Below are 21,757 nucleotides of genomic sequence, written 5' to 3'. Positions count from 1 at the left end.
ACTATAATCTATATTTAAGTATCTACATCTCAATACATCTCCTTTACACTCGTATTGTGAGTGCCAAATTAGGGTTTGGGAAATATGGTTACCTGTTCTCGTAGTCTTAATGCATACCTCACATCTAGGAGTGTCGGTACCTCTACCTTCCTGAATATAAAAACACACATAAATAAACACTATCAAAAACACATCTTTCGCCGTCATCCTCAGTCTTCGTCCGTGCGAAGGAACCTCAGCTTCCAGGATGTGAGGGCTGCAGGGAATGGAGTTCTGCTCGTCTTCACAGGAGTCCCTTCGAGACTTTTCCTGGCTTATAAACTATACGTCGGTGGGCGGACAGGCTTTATTATGGCCTTCTCACTCACGCACCAAATCCCTGTAACAATAAAATTTGTAATCCACAATAGTTCCTCGTTACTCCGACTGAGTAGTGCGTTTTAACCGGATCTTGCAGGGATTCTCTGGATCTGCTGTAACTTGCCAAGAATCGACTGCTGCTGGTTTAACCCTGGAGTGATGTATCCACGGAGTCACTTCGGCTACTTTTATCGCTGTAGGGGTAGACAAAAGAACAACATAAGGACCTCTCCACTTGGGCCCTAACGGTACATTATTCCACTCTTTAATCCACACTTGATCTCCTGGATGATAACTATGAACAGGGGGATAAATATTCACAGGTAATCTATCTTGTACCCATTTCTGTACCTCCTCCATAGTCTTACCCAACTCTACAACCTGCTGCCGGGTAATTCCTTCTCCCAACTGACTCAAATCCCCCCTTAAGTTACCAAGTACGGGAGGTGGTCGCCCATACATGATTTCAAAAGGAGAGAGGCCCATCCTTCTGGTAGGGGTACTGCGGATTCGCAATAGAGCTATGGGTAAGAGAACGTTCCACTTAAGTTGGGTTTCCTGACACATTTTAGCCAACTGGTTCTTAATAGTTCTATTCATTCTCTCTACCTTGCCAGAGCTCTGGGGTCTATATGCAGTATGAAGCCTCCACTTTATACCAAGCATATGAGTCAGTTGTTGTAGGCACTGATGAACAAAAGCTGGACCATTGTCCGATCCTATAGAACAGGGTAGTCCATATCGGGGTATTATTTCTCGTAGCAGGAATCTCACAACTTCTCCTGCTTTCTCTGTACGAGTAGGACATGCTTCTACCCAGCCTGAATAGGTGCACACAATTACCAGCAGGTAACGATGTCCACCCGATTTAGGCATCACTGTAAAGTCAATTTGTAAATCGGACATGGGGAGTCCCCCCATAAACTGGACTCCTGGTGGCTTTACTGGTCCTTGTCTTGCATTATTTTTAGCACACGTTACACATCTTCGTACAATGGCCTGAGTCAAGTTGGACAATCTTGGTATGTAGAAATGTTTTCTGAGAGATTCTTCAGTACTGTCTCTCCCAGAATGTGTCCCGTTATGATAATTTTGGAAGATTTCTACCGCTAGTGATGCTGGTATGACTATTCTTCCATCTTCTAGCTGATACCACTTGTTCTCCAAATACTTTCCTGGTTCAGTCTTTAACCACTCCTCTTCTTGAGCTGTATAAACTGGAGTCCATTGGGACAGTGGAGTTGGTATAAGAGCAGCTATATGCCCCACATACTCCTGTCTTCCTGATTCAGCAGCACGCTTGGCTGCACTATCTGCCATCCGATTTCCCTTAGTTACATCACCATCTCCTCTCAGATGCGCTCGACAATGTATGATACCGACTTCTTTCGGCTCCCACACTGCTTCCAATAGTTGTAGGATTTCAGCTGCGTATTTGATTTCTTTGCCTTCTGAATTCAGTAGTCCTCTTTCTTTATACAAAGCTCCGTGGGCATGAGTGGTTAGAAACGCATATTTGGAGTCCGTGTAGATGTTCACTCTTAAACCTTCAGCCAATTGTAACGCTCGTGTTAGTGCTATCAATTCTGCCTTTTGTGCTGATGTTCCTTTCGCCAGTGGCCGAGCTTCTATCACCTTGTCTATTGTTGTTACTGCATATCCTGCATAGCGGATCCCTTCTTTCACATAACTACTGCCGTCGGTATAATATTGAACATCGGGGTTCTGGATGGGAAAATCACGAAGATCTGGTCTACTTGAGAATACTTCATCCATTACTTCCAAACAATCATGTTGACTTTCAGTAGGTTGTGGCAAAAGGGTAGCTGGATTTAAGGTGTTTACAGTCTCTAAATGCACTCTGGGGTTTTCACACAACATTGCTTGATACTTGGTCATACGGCTGTTACTAAACCAATGATTTCCTTTGTAATCCAACAACGTCTGTACTGCATGTGGGACTCGTACATAAAGTTAATTGACCCAGAGTGAGTTTATCGGCTTCAGCTACTAGCAGGGCGGCTGCAGCTACGGCTCTTAGACAAGGTGGAAGTCCGCTGGCCACTGCATCCAATTGCTTAGACATGTAGGCAACAGGTCTTTGCCATGATCCCAAGTACTGTGTCAATACTCCCACAGCCATTCTTCTTTGCTCATGTACATACAGGTAGAATGGTCGTGTGTGATCAGGTAGACCTAATGCTGGGGCACTCATCAAAGCCTTCTTCACATCTTCAAATGCCGTTTGCTGTTCTTGGGTCCATAAGAAGGAGTCGTGCTCTGTACCTTTTATAGCTGCGTACAGAGGTTTTGCCAGTATCGCATAGCTGGGAATCCATATCCTACAGAAGCCTGCTGCCCCCAAGAATTCTCGCACTTGTCTTCTATTCTTGGGTATTGGTATTTGGCAGACAGCTTCTTTTCTCTCTGGCCCCATAATTCTTTGACCTTCAGAGATATGGAATCCCAGATATTTGACAGTTGGCAAACACAACTGAGCCTTCTTTCTAGACACCTTGTATCCTGCCTTCCATAGAATGTGTAGTAGATCGTGCGTTGCTTGCTGACAGATTTCTTTTGTAACTGCTGCTATCAACAAGTCATCTACATATTGTAACAATACACACTCTCCTGGGATGGACTCGAAATCCAGTAGATCTTGACTTAGGGCTGAACCAAATAGGGTAGGTGAATTTTTAAACCCTTGGGGCAGTCTTGTCCAAGTCATTTGGCGTTTTGAGCCCGTTACAGCATTCTCCCATTGGAAAGCGAAAATACATTGACTTTCTGCGGCAATTCGGAGGCAAAAGAAGGCATCTTTGAGGTCTAGGACTGTAAAGTAAGTAGCCCCGCCCGGAATTAAAGCAAGCAGGTTATATGGATTGGGTACAACTGGATGTATACTAACAACCGCATCATTGACTGCTCTCAAGTCCTGCACAGGTCGATACTCATCTGTACCGGGCTTTTGAACAGGCAGCAATGGGGTGTTCCAGGGGGAAGTACAGAATTTTAGGATACCATACCGTATGAACTTATCCAGATAGGATTGGATGTTCTTCTTAGCCTTCTGCGGGATGTGGTATTGTCTTAGGCTCACTGGATAAACCCCAAGTTTTAGTTCAATTTTTATATGTGGAATATTGCGGGCCAGTCCTGGTGGGTTGTTCTCTGCCCAAACTCCTGGTATGTTAAATAATGTCTCATCACTCCTAGGGTTTTGGCTAGTCAACGCTGTATAAAGTCGCCACTCTTCTTCCTTTGGTACGGATAATGTCATGATACCTGAAGGTCCATTAAACTTTAAAGATGTTGTTCCATTTGGTAGGAACGTAATCTGCGCTTGTAACTTAGATAGCATATCACGTCCCAGCAATTGGACTGGACATTCAGGCATATAAAGGAATTGATGTTTTACTACGTGGCCTCCCAATGTACAGAGTCGACTTTTAAGAACCGGTTTTTCAGCACTTCTTCCAGTTGCTCCTATCACAGTAATAGTCCTTCCAGATGGAGGAGCAACTAGATTAGTCACCACTGAATGTTCAGCACCAGTGTCGATCATGAACGCACTCCTTTTTCCCCCTATTGATACATCGACCATAGGCTCCGCTCGACCAAGGGGGATGGAGCCCGGTCGGTATCAATAGTCCTCCATGACCGTGTCAGCCAATCCTCCAAAGTCCCTGCCTTCTCTATCGCGGGACCTTTGCGCTGCTGGGAAATACCTATCTTCCCTAACACTTCCTCTGTTCCCATTGCTCCCTCTATTACCATTACTCCCTCCGGGGCCTCCTCTACCTCTCGCTCTGCCTCTAAAGTTTCCGTAGCCTGCCCTGGGTAGGTCTCTCTCGTACTGCTCTCTTTGCGGACATTCGTTCCTCCAATGCCCTTCTTCCTTGCAATACGCGCACTGATTCCTACTCAAAGGCTCCCTATTCCATCTACTATCGCCTCTATCTGGGCCCCGTCTATCTACGCCTGCGATCGCTACCGCTAGCATATCAGCCTTTTTACGCATCTTGCGCTCTTCCTCTTTCTTACTTTCTGTTTCCCTATTCATATAAACCTTATTCGCTACCTCCATTAGTTGGGTGATTGACATACCTGCAAACCCTTCTAACTTTTGTAGCTTGCGCTTAATATCTCCGTAAGCTTGGCTGACAAAGGCGGAGTTCACCATTCGGGAATTATCTGCGTCTTCCGGATTAAAGGGGGTATACAAGCGGTATGCCTCCAATAATCGGTCATAAAAGACACTGGGCGCTTCATCACTTTTCTGAATCACCTCAACTGTCTTCGACATGTTAATGGCTTTCTTTCCTCCGGCTTTCATGCCAGCAATTATAGCGTCTCTATAGGCTCTGAGTTGAACCATATCAGCACCGTTTACATTCCAGTCGGGATCGGTATTGGGATAATGTGTTGCGGCCCATGCTGCTGGATTAGCTTGGTTCAAAGTACGGGCTTTATCCTCTAGCGCTTTAATAGCCGCTTGATTTATTCTTGTCCTTTCCTCATTGTTGAATAAAGTCATTAATAACTGCTGGCAATCAGCCCATGTCGGGTTATGTGTCTGTACTATTGAGGTGAACAGATCAGTCATAGCTTGTGGTTTCTCAGTATACGAGGAATTGTGGGTCTTCCAATTTAAGAGATCGGTTGTCGTGAATGGGACATATACAAAGACTGGGTCAGCATGTGCCATTTGGCCTGCGGCATCGATATAGGCTGGCCCAGGATTCAGACGAAGAGGCATCTGATAGTGTTTTAATTGTTGGGCACCGGTCAACTGTCGGGTCTGTATGGGGCTACGTGGAGGGGCGTCAGTCATAGGTTCCAGTCGGGGAGAAATAGGGTATGGGGATGTGGGAGCTTGGTTTTGGGAAAAGGTTGTAAATAAAACACTTCGAGTCGAGCTAGATGAAGCTTGACCGGAAGTCTGAAGTGGCGCCAAATCAGGATATTCGTTTTTAATGGGGGTTGGTTCTGATTCCGGAAGGGGAGATTTAGTACGAGGGGGGGGTGGATCCTGTACTGGAGGAGGAAGCGGAAGTGGATGAGGGTAATGAGGGGAGGGTTGCAGGACTTCCTGCATTTGCGTCACTTCCTCTTAACGAAAAGTAAGGGGGCGGCAAAGGGATCCCGGACTCAGGGGGCGTGTCCAAAATGGGCCTAACACCAGTCCTAGTGGACAAACAAGTCCTAGCTACCATGAGGCGACACTGCTCCTCGTGGCATGTCTGGAGCCATTTTGGCGAGTCATTTACGGCCTGTCTCCAACAATCAATATAAGGAAACTGGCCGTAAAGTTCAGGCCTACCCGATACAGCCACGTGTAAGCGCTGTACCAGAGTTGGATCCAAACTGCCACGTGGCGGCCATGCCGCAACCAAAGTAGGCCACTCCCTAGTGCACAAAGTAACTAAACGTACAGGAGACATCTTAACCCCAAAATCACAAGTTTTGAATCCCTTTTTAAAATTCTTCACCATACAACCTAAGGGATCCGGAATCGTTGACTGCGACGCACCCATACTTAACAATGGAACGTCGTCGACAACGAATACTATACACGCGTACTATTCAACAGTCACACCCGTTTCCTCTGGCAACAGCACCACGTGGTACGGTTACCAAGTGAAACGTACACAATAACAATAAACACTCAGGGAATTCCCGTACACACACAGCTGTTACACCAGTCACTATATAATCAATATTATGCCCTTTGGCGTAACTATACAGTCACCCACGCTATAATTCTCTATATACGAATTACCCGTCTATAACACACCCCAGTAACATCGTCTTTTACAAATAGCGGTTACAGTACGGTTAGCATAGGTCAAAGCACAAGTTAAGGTCACAATACAATTATTAGTGGTTATGGTGTTAAAACATGCAATGGACGACAGTGATTAATACTTATATACAGTGTCAGTAAATATACAGGGTTATGGTACCGTGCACTATAATACAGCAACACACTATTAACACTCTCGCTAGACGGCTGAGCTCGCGCTATCTAACAAGATATACACTTTACTAAAACAATCGTTAACACATTTACAATTCCCAACTAAACTATTGGCCAGTACCTTGATGGACTACCTAAAACTATATACACCCATTTTGGTTAGCCACACTGCCCAATCACCACATATAGCGAGCTAGAGAACCGAATTTACACAGGCGCCTCTTAGTCGCACTATCAAAAGTCTAGTGGGTTCCAAACTTACACGCCTTCCCACTTAGCCCAGATAGGTTGAGAGCTAGCGAACCGAATTTACACAGGCGCCGCTTAGTCTCCCGGTCCCTCCGACCTAGCGAACGTAATATACACCCTAGAACGCTAGTCTAGACAAGACACCGGTGTCCGGCTAGGGCTATTTACACCAGGACCCCGCCTGACTAACAAAATCAAACGGTCTGACTAAAGAGCGTTCGATCGAGCGGTGCGCCTTCGCTCCTTCCCTCCGACAGAGGGGGCAGATACACAGATTCAAACCCCTTTGGGCCTACCGCACAATCGGTATACCCCTAGTGGGTCCTGCCGTCTAAAACAGCAGTTGTCTTACCTCCTCGTTCCTGAACCTGAGTTCACACTCATCGACGGGGACACCCCAGCACTTCTCACGTAGAGGCCGATGATCTCCTGGACAACAGACCAGTGGCGCCGAGACAAAGGGAGGTCCACGCAGAAGTTCAGGGGTGCAGCCGTAGAGAACGTGGGCAAAGATAGACCGTCTCACGCCTCTGCCTCTCAGCTACCGTTGAACGATGAGCTTCCTGGCCAATGCACCAAATGATACCGGAGAAACTGACGGAAGCGAAGCACAGAGAGATGGACACAGGTTTCTTCAGGAAGGAAGAGATTCTTTATTGGATCACCGATCGGGACTCAGAGGGACTAGCGTCACCAAAATACAGCAAGTTCTGAGTCCCGGACAATAGTGCAGGCTCCTTATATAGGCACATAACTCCTCCCATATTAAGCTCCACCCGCACATTCTCTTGACCAATCAATACAAATAAGAATTAACTTCCTGCTTGACCGCATGGCTTGTCCAGCACAATGGAGGAGGGGGAATACTACATCCTGTATTCTTGCACATGCTCCGTACACTACTGATCGTATCTTGCCTCGTGCAACCAACTGATCGATACGTCAGCATATGCACGTACACATGCCACGTGGTAATCTCGGCCTACTAAATTTATTTTTACCGAGATTCCACCACACTTTTACCTTAAACTTTACTTTAAATTGATTATCCTCAAACATATCTTAGAATATCAAGAAGAAATATAAATTATTCTAGTACGGAAATATTTATGTAGATTTTTAAAAATGTAACAAGCGTAAAAATAGAACAACATAAGTAACTATAAATCTGACAGTTCCAATGGAAAAATCGTTAAAGGGACACTCCAGGCACCCAGACCAATTCAGCTAATTAAAGTTGTCTGGGGGTTGTGTCCCTATTGCACTTAGTGCAGCTCTAAGTCTGCCCTCAGTGGCAGTCTAGTAGACAGCCACTGGGGGTGCTTCCAGAAGGGAAACTGAACTTTGGTCCATTATCTGACGCTGGACGTCCTCACACTCTGCATGAGGACCTCCAGCATCAGATTTTCCCCACAGGAAAGCATTGAATAATGCTTTCCTATGGCGAGGTCTAAAGCGCGCACGGCTGTTGTCGCACATGAACATTATGTCTCCCCCGCTGGCTGACTTCGGTGGGGGAAGAGCGTGAGTGGAGCATGACAGCTTTGTTTTCCTGGCACTATACTATAGGATCCATTCAAGGTGTAATCATATTTCTATTAGAGAAAAACGAAGAGAGAAGAAAAAAGGGGGAAAAAGTAATTCAACAATTGCTCTCTCTGTTATTCCTCTTCCTCTCTCACTCACTGGTCCAGTGTGTCTTTAATCTTATGTGATGTGCCTCAAGTTCAATGCTACAAAGATAAAACTGGTTTTAAATGTAATTAGGAGCAGACATCCAACATCTCACTATATTACTGGAGTAAGAGTATGTATTATATTGGACACAAGATGAACTTGGTAAGTCTTGTCCTTGTTGAATGCAGGACTCGACAAATACCAGGCGCCAGGTCGCCATGGCGACTAGAATTTTTGCCCTGGCACCTGGGATTTAAAGTCATTTAACTAAAGGTAGTATGGGGGAACAATGAAGCCGGCCGGCAACCCTGGGGATCATGGAGGCGGCAGGCTGGGGCAACGCGCGAGGGAGCAGTGATCTTCCTGCAGCTCCTGTCTGCTCCCTCGCGCTGTGTAATGATGCCGGGAGCTGGAATATGACGCCATTCCGGCCCTGGCATCACTGCAGACTGTGCGAGGGAGCAGAGAGGAGCTGCAGGAAGATCACTGCTCCCTCACACACAGGAATAGCAGCCCCACTGGACCCCAGGGAAAGTCCACTCAGCTCTCCCAAAGGTAGGGAGGATGGGTGGATTAAAATGGAAAATGTCAATTTGTGTGTGCGTGTGCGTGTGTATGTATGTATGTATGTCAATTCATGTGTATGTATGTCAGTGTGTGTATGTGTGTGTGTGTGTCTCTGTCAGTGTGGGTACCTGCACGCACCCACCCCTACGTTCATGAGAGTTTTACTCACCTTCTTTCCCGCGCCGTGCCAGTTTTCCATGGCTTGTCCTGCCTTCATGGCGGAGATAATCAATCTTTAAGATCTCAGCTAAATCCATGCTTTCCAATAGGAAAGCATTGGGAAGATATAGCGCCTGTTCTCTATGGGTAATATTCAGCACCTTCATGCAGAGCGTGGAGACGCTGAACAAAGGTGCTGCACACTTTTCTCTGAAAAGGCAGCATTTACATTGAAAAGGCTACAGGGACAGGCTACAGGGACAGGCTACAGGCACCAGAACAACTACATTAAGCTCTAGTGGTTCTGGTTACTATAGTGTCCCTATAAGAATTGTATATTTCTCGTAAATTAAACTTCGCCAGTTTTAAAAAAAAATGGCTCCTAACTTTTTTAGCTGGCTCCTAGATTCCAAACAAATTTGTCAAGCCCTGCTTTAATGTAATAACTAGTTAAATGAAACATTACTTGTAAATGTGAAGTTTTGTTTGTTGTCTTGTTTATAATAGGACTCTTACAGAGGTCTGCTGAGGACAGAGTTCTATGATATATTTTCACTGCAGACAGGAGAAATGTAACACTGCTCCCTCTATTGGCAAATCACACATATTGCAGAGTGACATACGTCAGCAACACCGGACACTTAATCTAAAACGGCCTGCCTCCATCTGAGTATAAAGAGAATTGATAAGATTATATCAATTATGATGTGCATTTGCACACGTCCACACATCAAAAGCTTGTTCTAATAATATGAGGAATTACACATTAAAAAAATGACAGGGAAAAATAAACGTCACCAGCTTTGTCACCTGCGTATTTCAGAATCAATCTAAATCTCTCAACAGTGCCACAACAAGCAGGACTTTGCCAATTTTGGAGTTCTGTCATTTTACTGAAGGTTTTTTCCCCATAGTGTCCCTAGAAGTGGGACCACAGCAGGCATATTATTTAAAATACTCGTGGCGCACAATGCCAGCACAGAACATTTCTTCTTATGTGGACTTCAACTACGGTTTGCATATGCGCTGCCCTGGCAGAGATGGCATCATTGATGGTCTCCCTCGGAGGAGACATGCAATCCAGGGTTTAAATATCTCATCTTATTCACATTAATTAACAAGCATAACAAACAGCATGCCACTAAAGGTAGAAGTTCCTAACAGCCATAAATTGGGTAATACAGGTCAGAATTTACAAGTAAATACTGGAAAAATTAAACAGGTACTTAGAGGTCAACAGGCTTAAAGAATACCCAGAAGATGAAAAAACAGAGCACCTTCAAGCAGGTAGTTGTAGATAGCAAATAAGCGAAATTCAGGAGCATAAAATAGAACTTTGTGGCATAACAAGTCAGTATTGGGAATGCAGGTTATAGTTTACAGAAAAAAACTAAACAAAATATTAACCCGGGAAAAAAAATCAAAACACAATTCACTTTTGAGTTAATCAGTAACAAGACAAAGAGATGATTTTAAATGGCCACCAAAATCAGTTGGCAAGGGCAACACATTTAGCCAGAGTGATGTCCAGAGTGATACAGTGTGTAAAGATGGCAGCAGAATGATGCATTAAAAATCGCACTTTGATCAAATGGACAATGCAGACAGAGGAAGTGGTTGTAAAAATGCTATTAAATATATTTTCTACTCTAAATCATTTCTTAAGCATGATGTAAAGGTTTGATCAGAAAAATGTATGTTCTTATGTAACCAAGATAAATCACTACATACATTAACCCCTTAGTGACCAGACCGGTTTTCAAATTTTCCATTAAGGACCAGGGCTCCTTTTATATTTTTACATTTCTGCAGTGTATGTGTTTAGCTGAAATTTTACTCTTACTCATTTACTGCACCCAAGCATATTTTACACCGTTTTTCTCGCCATTAAATTATTTTTCTAAAGATACCATTATTTTCATCATACCATATAATTTACTATACAAAAATTTAAAAATAGGATGAAAAAATTTAAAAATAACCCACACTTTTTGTAACATTGACCACCAAAATCTGTTACGCATCTACAACCGCCAAAAAACATGCAAAATAGTTTTGTCCTGAGTTTAGAAATACCCAATGTTAACATGTTCTTAACTTTTTTGGAAAGTTTTAAGGCAATAAGTACAAGTAGGACTTTGCTATTTACAAACCATTTTCTTTCAAAATTAATGCAAGTTACATTGAAACACTGATATCCGCCAGGAATCCCTGAATAAGACAACCTAAGGTATTAAACTTGGGGTATTTTGACTCTTTTCATGCAACCATTTTACCACCAATCTATGCCAAATTAAAAAAATAATAATAATTGGTAATTATTTTGAAACACATAGCAATTTAAAAATACATGTACGGAGAACTTTAAGGGTTACTGCCAAAGAACAAAAGAACACCCAAATATGTGTTCAGCAACATCTCCTGAGTACAGTGATACCCCCATGTACAGGTATGTTGGGTTCTCTGGGGGCTAAAATACCTTATTTGGAGGGTGCGCATTCCAGTTCCAACTTGGAATTTTCATAGCTGGTAATCATGCACCCATGTCATGTTTGGGACATTTTTGAAGCCGGACAATGTAATTTACCCCCATCAAACCATACATTTTTTTAAAGTAGACACCCTAGGGTATTTCAAAGGGTAGTATTTTAACATTTTCCAAGCACTAATTCTACCACCAGTCTTTGTCAAACTTTTGGGTAGTCATTTTTTTGTGTTATTTTTCTCTCACATTGTACTTTAGGCATGGATTCTCAGTTCCTGTTATGTGTTACTGGCCCTATAGTGCCTCCCCTCCCCCCTCTCAAAAGTTAATAAAACCCACCTTATTTCCAGCGCTGCGCGGGTCTGCTGGAGCTGGCCCCGTCCCCTTGGTGACATCATCAGAATCCCCGATTTTTAGCCCATACGATTGCCAAAAATCGGCAAGGGGGCGGCCAAACACCGTTTTGGCCAATCAGCACCTCCTCATAGAGATGCATTGAATCAATGCATCTCTATGAGGAATATTCCTGTCTGTAATAAAACAGAAAGTTTCCCTTCGTCTTCAACCAACAATAAATTGGATCAAAAACTAGGGAAGTTGGTCAGGATGGTGGTACCAGCTCCACCAAATAAGGGCTTGAACCCTGAAATTGTATATAGAGAACACAAAAGAAAAAAACTGGAAAAAAAAAAGAAGTCTACCAACAATAATTTCTTAATGGCAGAGTATTAAAACTTAACTTTTAATCTATATCAAGAGTGTAATAAAATATATATGCAAAAACAACTAAAATGATAAAGGATAATAAATAAAATCAAAAACAAAATGGAAGAAACAGTCATCTCTATTACGGGCAATTGGACGGCAGGAACATATAACCAGGATCCTTGAGATGATCAAGGTACATTAATTTCTAGTTTATAGCGGCTTGTAGGTTATGGAGAAAAGGGGGATAATGTCCCTAAAGTATATCTCTCTTAAAGATTCTAATGTGCCTTCGAGGGCACCCCTTAAAAAAAATCCTACTCTGTTATACCGCCTCCCACTGCAGCTCCTGTAGTCAGGGATTTAGATTGTAACCAAAGTGTTACAAAGTTATTTGAGGACTGTGCGACCATAGACAAACAAGGAAGCTACGCTCACATATATCTATCTCCAGAATAGTAGTAGATGTTTGTTACGAACGCTGGTATGTCAGATACCCGTTCGCTTCCGCTTTCTCCCGAACTGCTAAAGGCTTAGTGATTATAGCTCGACGTTCTCCAGAAAGCAATGCAGCATTCAGTAATTTCTCCCAGTAAGCAGACACATACCCAAACATCAGCCTCAACTAGATGAAGGGTAGAACAGGAATGATTTTATTCAGGGCAACTGGCCTTATATGCCTGCCATGCAAGGGGCACGCCCCCCTGTACCTGAGAGAAAACCACAGTACAAACAGTTATGTGATTGCATTGGCTCTCAGGTCCAGGACAGTCCTTTACAAAACAAGAAAATTCCTCTCCTGTGTCTAGGAGATAATTGAGTCAGGCACAAAAAAACACATATTTTTGCAAAATTCCCACAAACTTTACATCCCTTGATAGCCCCGATCTGGGTGACCAACATATCCAAAAATCACCCAGATCGGTTCAGGGGTTCCCGAATTTCTTGGAAGTCACAATTTGCATGCATGGTGTCAGTAAGTATTATTAGTTGATCCAGCATGGAGAACGGTATCACACCTAGGACTAAAGGTAACGTCTTACCGGGCCTCAGATTGGCCGGATATAACTTACCAGAGAATAGTCAGAGTACTTGCCGAGGTCGGTGACACGGAAATAGACAACGATGAGGGAAAGCCAAAAGTCAAGGATACCAGAATACAGGGAAGTCAAAGTCAATAACCAGAAATAAACGCTCAGAAACACACTCTCTGACAACCACTAAGGGAAACCACGACAGGGCAATGAGGGAAGGCAAGAAAGGAGTTTAAATAAGTTTCCTTTAAATCCGATTGGCCGTACCCAGCCTATGTCCCCAGAACGTGCGTGCGCGCGGGTGGACTTGGGACTACAAATTGGTATGGAACCGCAGTGGCTGGCGTCTTTAAGAATGCCGCAGGGGCCAGATACACCAGCACATAGCCGCCGACCAGCATCTCCACCAATGCCAGGAAGGTAATTATCCTCACGGACACCAGACTTAGTTCCACAGTTTCAGAGGTAGCGGTCGGTCTATTTTGGGAAGTCTAAAAACCAAACAAATTCACGAAATGTTCCCCTGGCTCATAGGTAGCGTTTGTTTCCTTAATTCGTGGGTCCGATTGAGTGTCCGATTTTAGTTCAAGACACTCGACGACCAAGTCCCGCTGCCTCTTTGCATGCGAACAAAATGGCCGCTGTTTTCTCCAACACGTGGCGTTCGTCTATATGAACAGTGGCCACACAGGGAGAGCACTTAATCCTGCGGTTTTGTTTGTAGATAATGAGCCGGGGGGGGGGGGGGGGAGGGGTGGTCGGTGTTCAATAGTTTTATCTATCGAACGAAAAAAATACAATTCAACAAACCAAACAGGGTAGTTTCTACACATTGCTCCCTTGTTCCATGGGTCGGCATACCCATCTACACCCTGCCGGGTTGGCTTGGGAATGGACGGGAAAGTCAGTAAAGGTTCCAACTCCGTTTGCAGGGATAGACTATCCGCATTGCCGTTCTGTTTGCCTGGCCTGTACTGCATGGTGAAATTGTAGGGTTGTAGGGCCAGACTCCAGTGTAACAAACGGGGATAGCCTCCAGCAACCCTGTTTAACCCGATGAGGGAGCATGATCTGTCATTAAGGCAAAGGGACTGCCGTAGAGATAGGGTTGTAATTTATTTAACCCCTTAAGGACACATGACATGTGTGACATGTCATGATTCCCTTTTATTCCAGAAGTTTGGTCCTTAAGGGGTTAAATGCCCATATCAGAGCCAGGCATTCCTTCTCCACGGTGGCATAGCTGACCTCTCTGGGTAATTGTTTCCGGCTGAGATATGCCACCGGGTGCTCCATCCCGTCATCCTCCACCTGACTCAACACAGCTCCCAGCCTAAACATGGAGGCATCTGTGTGGACAAGAAACATTTTAGTATGGTTTGGGGCAGCCAACAAAGGTGCCTCGCTCAGCGCTGCTTTGATTTGAGTTTCTGGAATGCTGCCGCACACTCCTGGGACCAGGTTACCTGTCTGGGAAGGGACTTCTTGATTAGGTCTGTGAGAGGCATGGCCAGGGCGCTGTACTCTGGCAGTACTTGCGGTAGTAACAGGGTAAAGAAAGGGAAATTGCTTTCTAATGCTACTAAAAAAGGAATCAAGATGGATACACAACTTAAAAACACTGACACCACACGCACTGAACGAAGAATTTAACTTTACCCTGTTCATCCACAATTAACAAAACCAATTTTATTTCTGGAAAGAAGTAAAAATCACATTAGATCCCTGTGGCGGCTACACCGAGAGGATGAGGGGTTTCACCGCCTGAACCGTGGGTAAGCAAGGAAAATTATTTTAATGGTGCCACACTGGCCTTTTATGCATTTCCCCATGCAACCTTGTGGGGAACTTACAAGATAAAGACATAGACCAATGACAATGATGTTAAGATGTATGACACTCCCATTACAATCATACAATCCCTCCCTTTTGCCTGAGAGATAATTGAGCCAGATACTGTACTAACTCAATTATATCTAGGTGAAAAAGAACACAATTTGCAGGTAACCTGAAAGTATCCCAAAAACTCACATAAACCCCACATAAATTATATCTCCCGATAGCCCCGATCTGGGGGAACAACATATGTAAAAATAACCCAGATCTGTTCAGGGGTTTGAAAGTTTTATGGGAATCTTGTTTCTGACCGAACGCATACAAGGCTCCTGCCCAAATTAGTTCCCGAGATCCAGGCTGTGCGGTCGGTCTCTTTCGGGAGCTCCAAACATAACACAATACCGAAAGGAACCGTTTGTGAGCAGGCTAGTTGTGTATCCCTCGTTCGGGAGTTTGGTTTTACCGAACGCCGCTTTCGTCAGATGAATGGGAACAAACATAAGTGGGGATGGAAGTCTCAGCAGTGTTCAGGCCGTCGAGTGTCCGATAATAGTTCCATGCACTAGATGACCACACCCCGCTGGAAACGTTCGTCAAAACAAGATGGCCGCCACCTCGTGTTTGTCAAAACAAATGGCGGCCACCCAGCCGACCACTTAGAATGTTCAGGGATTGCAGTTAGTGAAGGTGTTAGGAAGGTCAAGGGGGTTAACTAGCGGCATACGACGGTCCTGGGTGGTCGGTTGGTTCGACAGTTTGTTCGGTATACGAACTGGATAGGTTTTAAGTGTTCGATTAGTTCATATACCGAATGATGCAAGGCATAAATATTTCGAATTACACAGAAAAGTTTACAGGGTGCAATCCATGAAGGAGGCATCCGTCACAATCCCAGACTAAACCTCCGCTGGACATTTATTTGCACATTTATTTGACATAATGTTGCATTCATTCAATATAGTCTCTTAGATTTGGAATAGACCACTCCGAAATATTGTTTCTGGATGATATTATCACAATGTACCCCATTAGCTAATAAGCCAACGTGGGATACAACAATCACTATTACCCACTTACATAAGGATAAGTAATGATTATATCCCGTAATAAAGACAACACATAATCAACATGGGTTTTCCAAAATACAATAATTCATAATGCGGCATCTAATCCTCACCATTACCCACTCAAATGTGGATATGAACCCAACACAATGTGGTAATAAAGGCACCACACAAGCAATTTCAGGTTGCCCAAACTTCTGCCATCATAAATATATAATCACTTGTTATTTGGTAGCCGTTACATTATCTTTATCAATTTCCCTGTTTAGTTATTACCTTTTTTTTTTTATTGATTCCAATCATGTTGCACATTGCAAAAAAATACTTCATATGCCATTCACTTTAACTCATGACCATTCCGGTACTATCCGTACTAATATGGAATCTCATTCTACATTAACTGATTCTAACTATAAAATGGCAAAATAAGTATCAGTAGATACCCCTAACATAACACACAAAGTCCGAGATCCCAATACCAATGAATGATCCGGTATTCTCAAGATCTCTACTAAATATATGCCATCTTAGTGGACTAATCAGACCTACCAATACACTAACCATAATTCAAAAGGCCAAAACTATATATAAAAATAGCCATAACTCATCCTTCATGATCCTAATCCTACAAACACTAACGTGAGAGTACTTATTTATTATTTATTTTATTTTTCTATAACTTTTACATTCTTATTATTTTCCTCTATCTTTGTATAAAAATACCTTCAAATATCCCCTCCAGCTGTGAAGTAGGGGTTAAAACATTCATCACAACGTCATTTTGGATATGTCCCCCCCCCTACCATTGGTTAACACACAATGCTTTGACCAATCGCCGACAACCTTTACGTTCAAAATACCGGGCACTTACCTGTGTCTGGTTTCCCTCTGATGAGCTACTCTGGCAAAACGCTTGTGTCAGGGCTCAGGAGGCTCACTCTCTATACTCTTGGTGTTAACATCCACTAATAATTCCATTACAGATAGCAGACAACTCAAGACTGGTGTTAACGTCTACTATCATTCTGGAGATAGATATACGTGAGCGTAGCTTCCTTGTTCGTATATGGTCGCACAGTCCTCAAATAACTTTGGTTACAATCTAAATCCCTGACTACAGGAGCCGCGGTGGGAGGCGGTATAACAGAGTAGGATTTTTTAAGGGGTGCCCTCGAAGGCACATTAGAATCTTTAAGAGAGATATACTTTAGGGACATTATTCCCTTTTCTCCATAACCTACAAGCCGCTATAAACAAAAAATTAATGTACCTTGATCATCTCAAGGATTTTTTTTTTTTTTCCTGCCATCCAATTGCCCGTAATAGAGTACTGTTTCTTCCATTTTATTTTTGTTTTTGATTTTATTTATTATCCTTTATCATTTTGGTTGTTTTGCATATATATATATATTTTATTACACTATTGATATAGATTAAAAGTTACGTTTTAATACTCTCCCAGTAAGAAATCCTTGTTGGTAGACTTCTTTTCTATTTTCTTCTGTTTTTTCAAAACTTGTTGTTCACAGTTTAGGGGTTACCACTCTTTTTTTGCTACCAGCATGTATCTTTGTAGATATTAGAGGCTCATTTTCTTTTGGTCTCAATTGACGTTTTAAAACTCTCTCAGTAAGAAATCATTGTTGGTAGACTTCTTTTCTATTTTCTTCTGTTTTTTCAAAACTTGTTGTTCACAGTTTAGGGGTTACCACTCTTTTTTTGCTACCAGCATGTATCTTTGTAGATATTAGAGGCTCATTTTCTTTTGGTCTCAATTGACGTTTTAAAACTCTCTCAGTAAGAAATCATTGTTGGTAGACTTCTTTTCTATTTTCTTCTGTTTTTTCAAAACTTGTTGTTCACAGTTTAGGGGTTACCACCCTTTTTTTGCTACCAGCATGTATCTTTGTACATATTAGAGGCTCATTTTCTTTTGGTCTCAATTGACACTGGTTGTTGTGGTGACTATAGTGTCCCTTTAATGTAGTTGTTCTGGTGTCTACAGTGTGTCACTGCAGGCATTTCCATGTAAACACTGTCTTTTCATGAAATAGGCAGTGTTTACATTGCTGTTTATGAACACCTATAATGGCAGACACTCAGACGGCCACTAGAGGTAGAGGTGTTTCCTAGGTCAGCATCTCCACGCTCTGCATGGAACGCTGAATGTTCACCATAGAGTTGCATTTGATTCAATTTGATTCACCATAGAGTTGCATTTGATTAAATGAGGAGATGCTGATTGGTGTAAAAGCATTGAATTGCCTAAGATGATTAAATTTGATGAACTCAGCCAAGGAGGCAGAGTGGGGTGCGGCCAGCTGCTACAAGACCAGCGTGGTGCTGGAAATAAGTTGAGTAAATTACTTTTCTAAAGGCAGGCAAGGGAGGCGGGTCACCTAAGCAGCGCTTTTACAACTATAGTGTCAAAGTACATGTTTGTATTCCTGACACGATAGTGTTCCTTTAAGAATTAAGCATCTAGTATATATTGTTTAAACATGTAAACTATTCATGAAAACTTACCTTCACCCGTCGAATAGCATAGGTATGATCATGGAGGTCAAAGACTGGCTGACGTACAGCGCGCAAGTCCCAACCCCTCAAACTGCAGTCAACTGCTCCAGTCACAAGTAAGTTCTAGAACATAGGAAAAAATACAAGCAATTATTTACAAAAATATATATCAAATACAGCATCTGACATTCCTGTTAATTTTTAGGTTGTATTTAGCTAATGCCAATCTGCTTACTCATCAACTAACATTAACATATTTTGAAGTTCCTATAAATGAAGCCTGAAACATATGGCCAACAAAGTTTACAGAAAAATATGTGTTGATATAGTTAATTACAGAAATATTTACAACAGAAAAAACAAGCAGCAGCATTAACATCCGATATACCTACTTTAAACTGCTATTTGATATTGTGTGGATGTTATACAATAGTGTATGGAATGTAATTTATTTCTTAGAAAAATAAAAAAAACTAATTTGCACGACGATTGTTATACAGCATTATAATGTTAAAAAGTCTATAAATTAGTTTAAAAGAATATTCACAAAATTCTTATCCATAGTAACTGTAAGTTAGATACTTGACCTGTTGACAGCTTTCCAGTGTGAAGGTAGTCATTTAGGAACAAACACTTTTTAGACACTTAGTAAAAGAGACTGAAATACATTTCCCAAATATTTCCCACAAGTCCACTGCACAGTCTGATTGCCCAGATTTGTTGCTTTAAAATCTGCATATTTGTGTACGAATGTATTGTCTATTCACGGTTTGTAATTGTATTACGTCATTTCAAAAACAGAAAATACATAAAAAAATATAAAAAATAAATAATATTGATAACAGCGCATTGAATCAGAAAAAAAAGGTACATGCAGCTTTTATTATTTTCAATTGCAAATTCAGAGTACAGCATTAGCTAGATACACGCTATGCTCACATGCTCACATGTCTAGATAGGAATGACTGAAAAGACGTGGTCAGTGTGATGAATTGTTAGATAGTATAAGTAGTAGATGGTGCTATGCTAAATAGTAAGGTAAGGCAAGAGTGAAGTCACATGCATACGAAAAATATGGCAAAACAGGCTAAAGTGACCGGGTTTATAGACCACTGAAACCCCATATATCCGCTCATTCCTTGAATTGATTCTCTAAATCATAACCGCCCCATAAAGGCTATAGATAAAAATATAAAATAAACTAAAATATAGGCACAAAACAAAATAACTACATAGATTGAGAAGTCTTGGCATGAGAATGCGAGATAGTGGCCAAGGAGGAGACATCAGAGTGGTGCAGGGGGCGAGTCCTAGTGAATGATTTCAGCTTCAGCCAACACCAATACTCGGGAACCAGTAGAGACAGCTAAAAAATGCTTTCAGATTGGGACGGAGCATGGCCTCCCTGCAACCACAGACAGGGCCTGCGCATCCTATAGGCTAAGTAGGCAGCCACCTAGGGAGCCTACTTAGGGGGGGCGCCAGCAGTGGCTTTACTAATTGTCTGGCCGCCTCCCTATCAAGTGGGATAGGGCCGCATTACAGGGCGCTAGGGAGCACTTACTTGTAGACTAGCGCCCGGTAGAACTTCGGTCCGGCATTCACCACAACCTGCTAAGTCAGGACCTCTCTCCCAGTCAAGCACGGCGGCAGCGTAAAGGTACGTCATTCACTCGCTCCCGCCACTTGCCCTGTACTTGGGGACAAGAGGGCGGGAGAATAACGGGAAATGGGGCTTGGGAAAAAAGTCTCGGCCTCCGGGCACAGTTAAGAAGACATGAATGAAGAGCAAAGTGCAATGAAGGTAAGATAGAATGAATAGTGTGTTCATAGAAGGTGTGTCAGTATGTTTCAGTGAGTATGTTTGTGTATGTCAGTCTGCTTGGGTCTGTGTGTGTATGTATGGGATTGTGTGTGTGTGTATGTATGGGTATGTGTGTGTGTATGTATGGGTCTGTGTGTGTTTATGTATAGGTGTGCATGGGTCAGTGTGTGTGTGTATGTATCTGTCTGTGTATGGGTCAGCATGGGTCAGTGTGTGTGTATGGGTCTCTGTGTGTATAGAAACATAAAATATGATGGCAGATAAGAACCATTTGGGCCATCTAGTCTGCCCAATTTTCTAAATACCTTATCTTATAGTTAGGATAGCCTTATGCCTATCCCACGCATGCTTAAACTCCTTTACTGTGTTAACCTCTACCACTTCAGCTGGAAGGCTATTCCATGCATCCACTACCCTCTCAGTAAAGTAATACTTCCTGATATTATTTTTAAACCTTTGCCCATATAATTTAGGACTATGTCCTCTTGTTGTGGTAGTTTTTCTTCTTTTAAATATGGTCTTCTCCTTTACTGTGTTGATTCCCTTTATGTATTTAAATGTTTCTATCATATGTCTTGTCCTTCCTCCAAGCTATACATGTTAAGATCCTTTAACCTTTTCTGGTAAGTTTTATCCTGCAATCCATGAACCAGTTTAGTAGCCCTTCTCTGAACTCTCTCTAAAGTATCAATATCCTTCTGAAGATACGGCCTCCAGTACTGCGTACAATACTCCAAGTGAGGTCTCACCAGTGTTCTGTACAATGGCATGAGCACTTCCCTCTTTCTACTGCTAATGCCTCTTCCTATACAACCAAGCATTCTGCAAGCATTTCCTGCTGCTCTATTACATTGTCTGCCTACCTTTAAGTCATCAGAAATAATTACCCCTAAATCCCTTTCCTTAGATGTTGAGGTTAGGACTCTATCAAATATTCTGTACTCTGCCCTTGAGTTTTTACGTCCAAGATGCATTATCTTGCATTTATCCACATTAAATGTCAGTTGCCACAACTCTGACCATTTTTCTAGTTTACCAAAATCATTTGCCATTTGGCTTATCCCTCCTGGAACATCAACCCTGTTACATATCTTAGTATCATCAGCAAAGAGACATACCTTACAATCAAGACCTTCTGCAATATCACTAATAAAAATATTAAAGAGAATGGGTCCAAGTACAGATCCCTGAGGTACCCCACTGGTGACAAGCCCAAGCTTCGAATATACTCCATTGACTACAACCCTCTGTTGCCTGTCACTCAGTCACTGCCTTACCCATTAAACAACATTGGAATCC

At 42.6% G+C, this 21,757-nt stretch overlaps 1 protein-coding gene across 1 annotated transcript in view; it reads right to left on the bottom strand.

The window, feature by feature from the left end:
- PEX7 (peroxisomal biogenesis factor 7) overlaps positions 1–21,757 on the bottom strand; it is a 303,428-nt gene that overhangs the window by 188,421 nt on the left and 93,250 nt on the right. The window contains exon 7 of the mRNA XM_063441196.1: positions 18,643–18,756. Coding sequence (XP_063297266.1) covers positions 18,643–18,756 — 114 coding nt within the window. The remainder of the gene's footprint in view (positions 1–18,642; positions 18,757–21,757) is intronic.

This window comes from Pelobates fuscus, chromosome 2 (assembly GCF_036172605.1).
Source record: "Pelobates fuscus isolate aPelFus1 chromosome 2, aPelFus1.pri, whole genome shotgun sequence".
Classification (NCBI taxonomy): Eukaryota; Metazoa; Chordata; class Amphibia; order Anura; family Pelobatidae; genus Pelobates; species Pelobates fuscus.
Note: the sequence above shows the minus strand (reverse complement) of the source record. Positions and strands in the feature narration are given on the sequence as shown.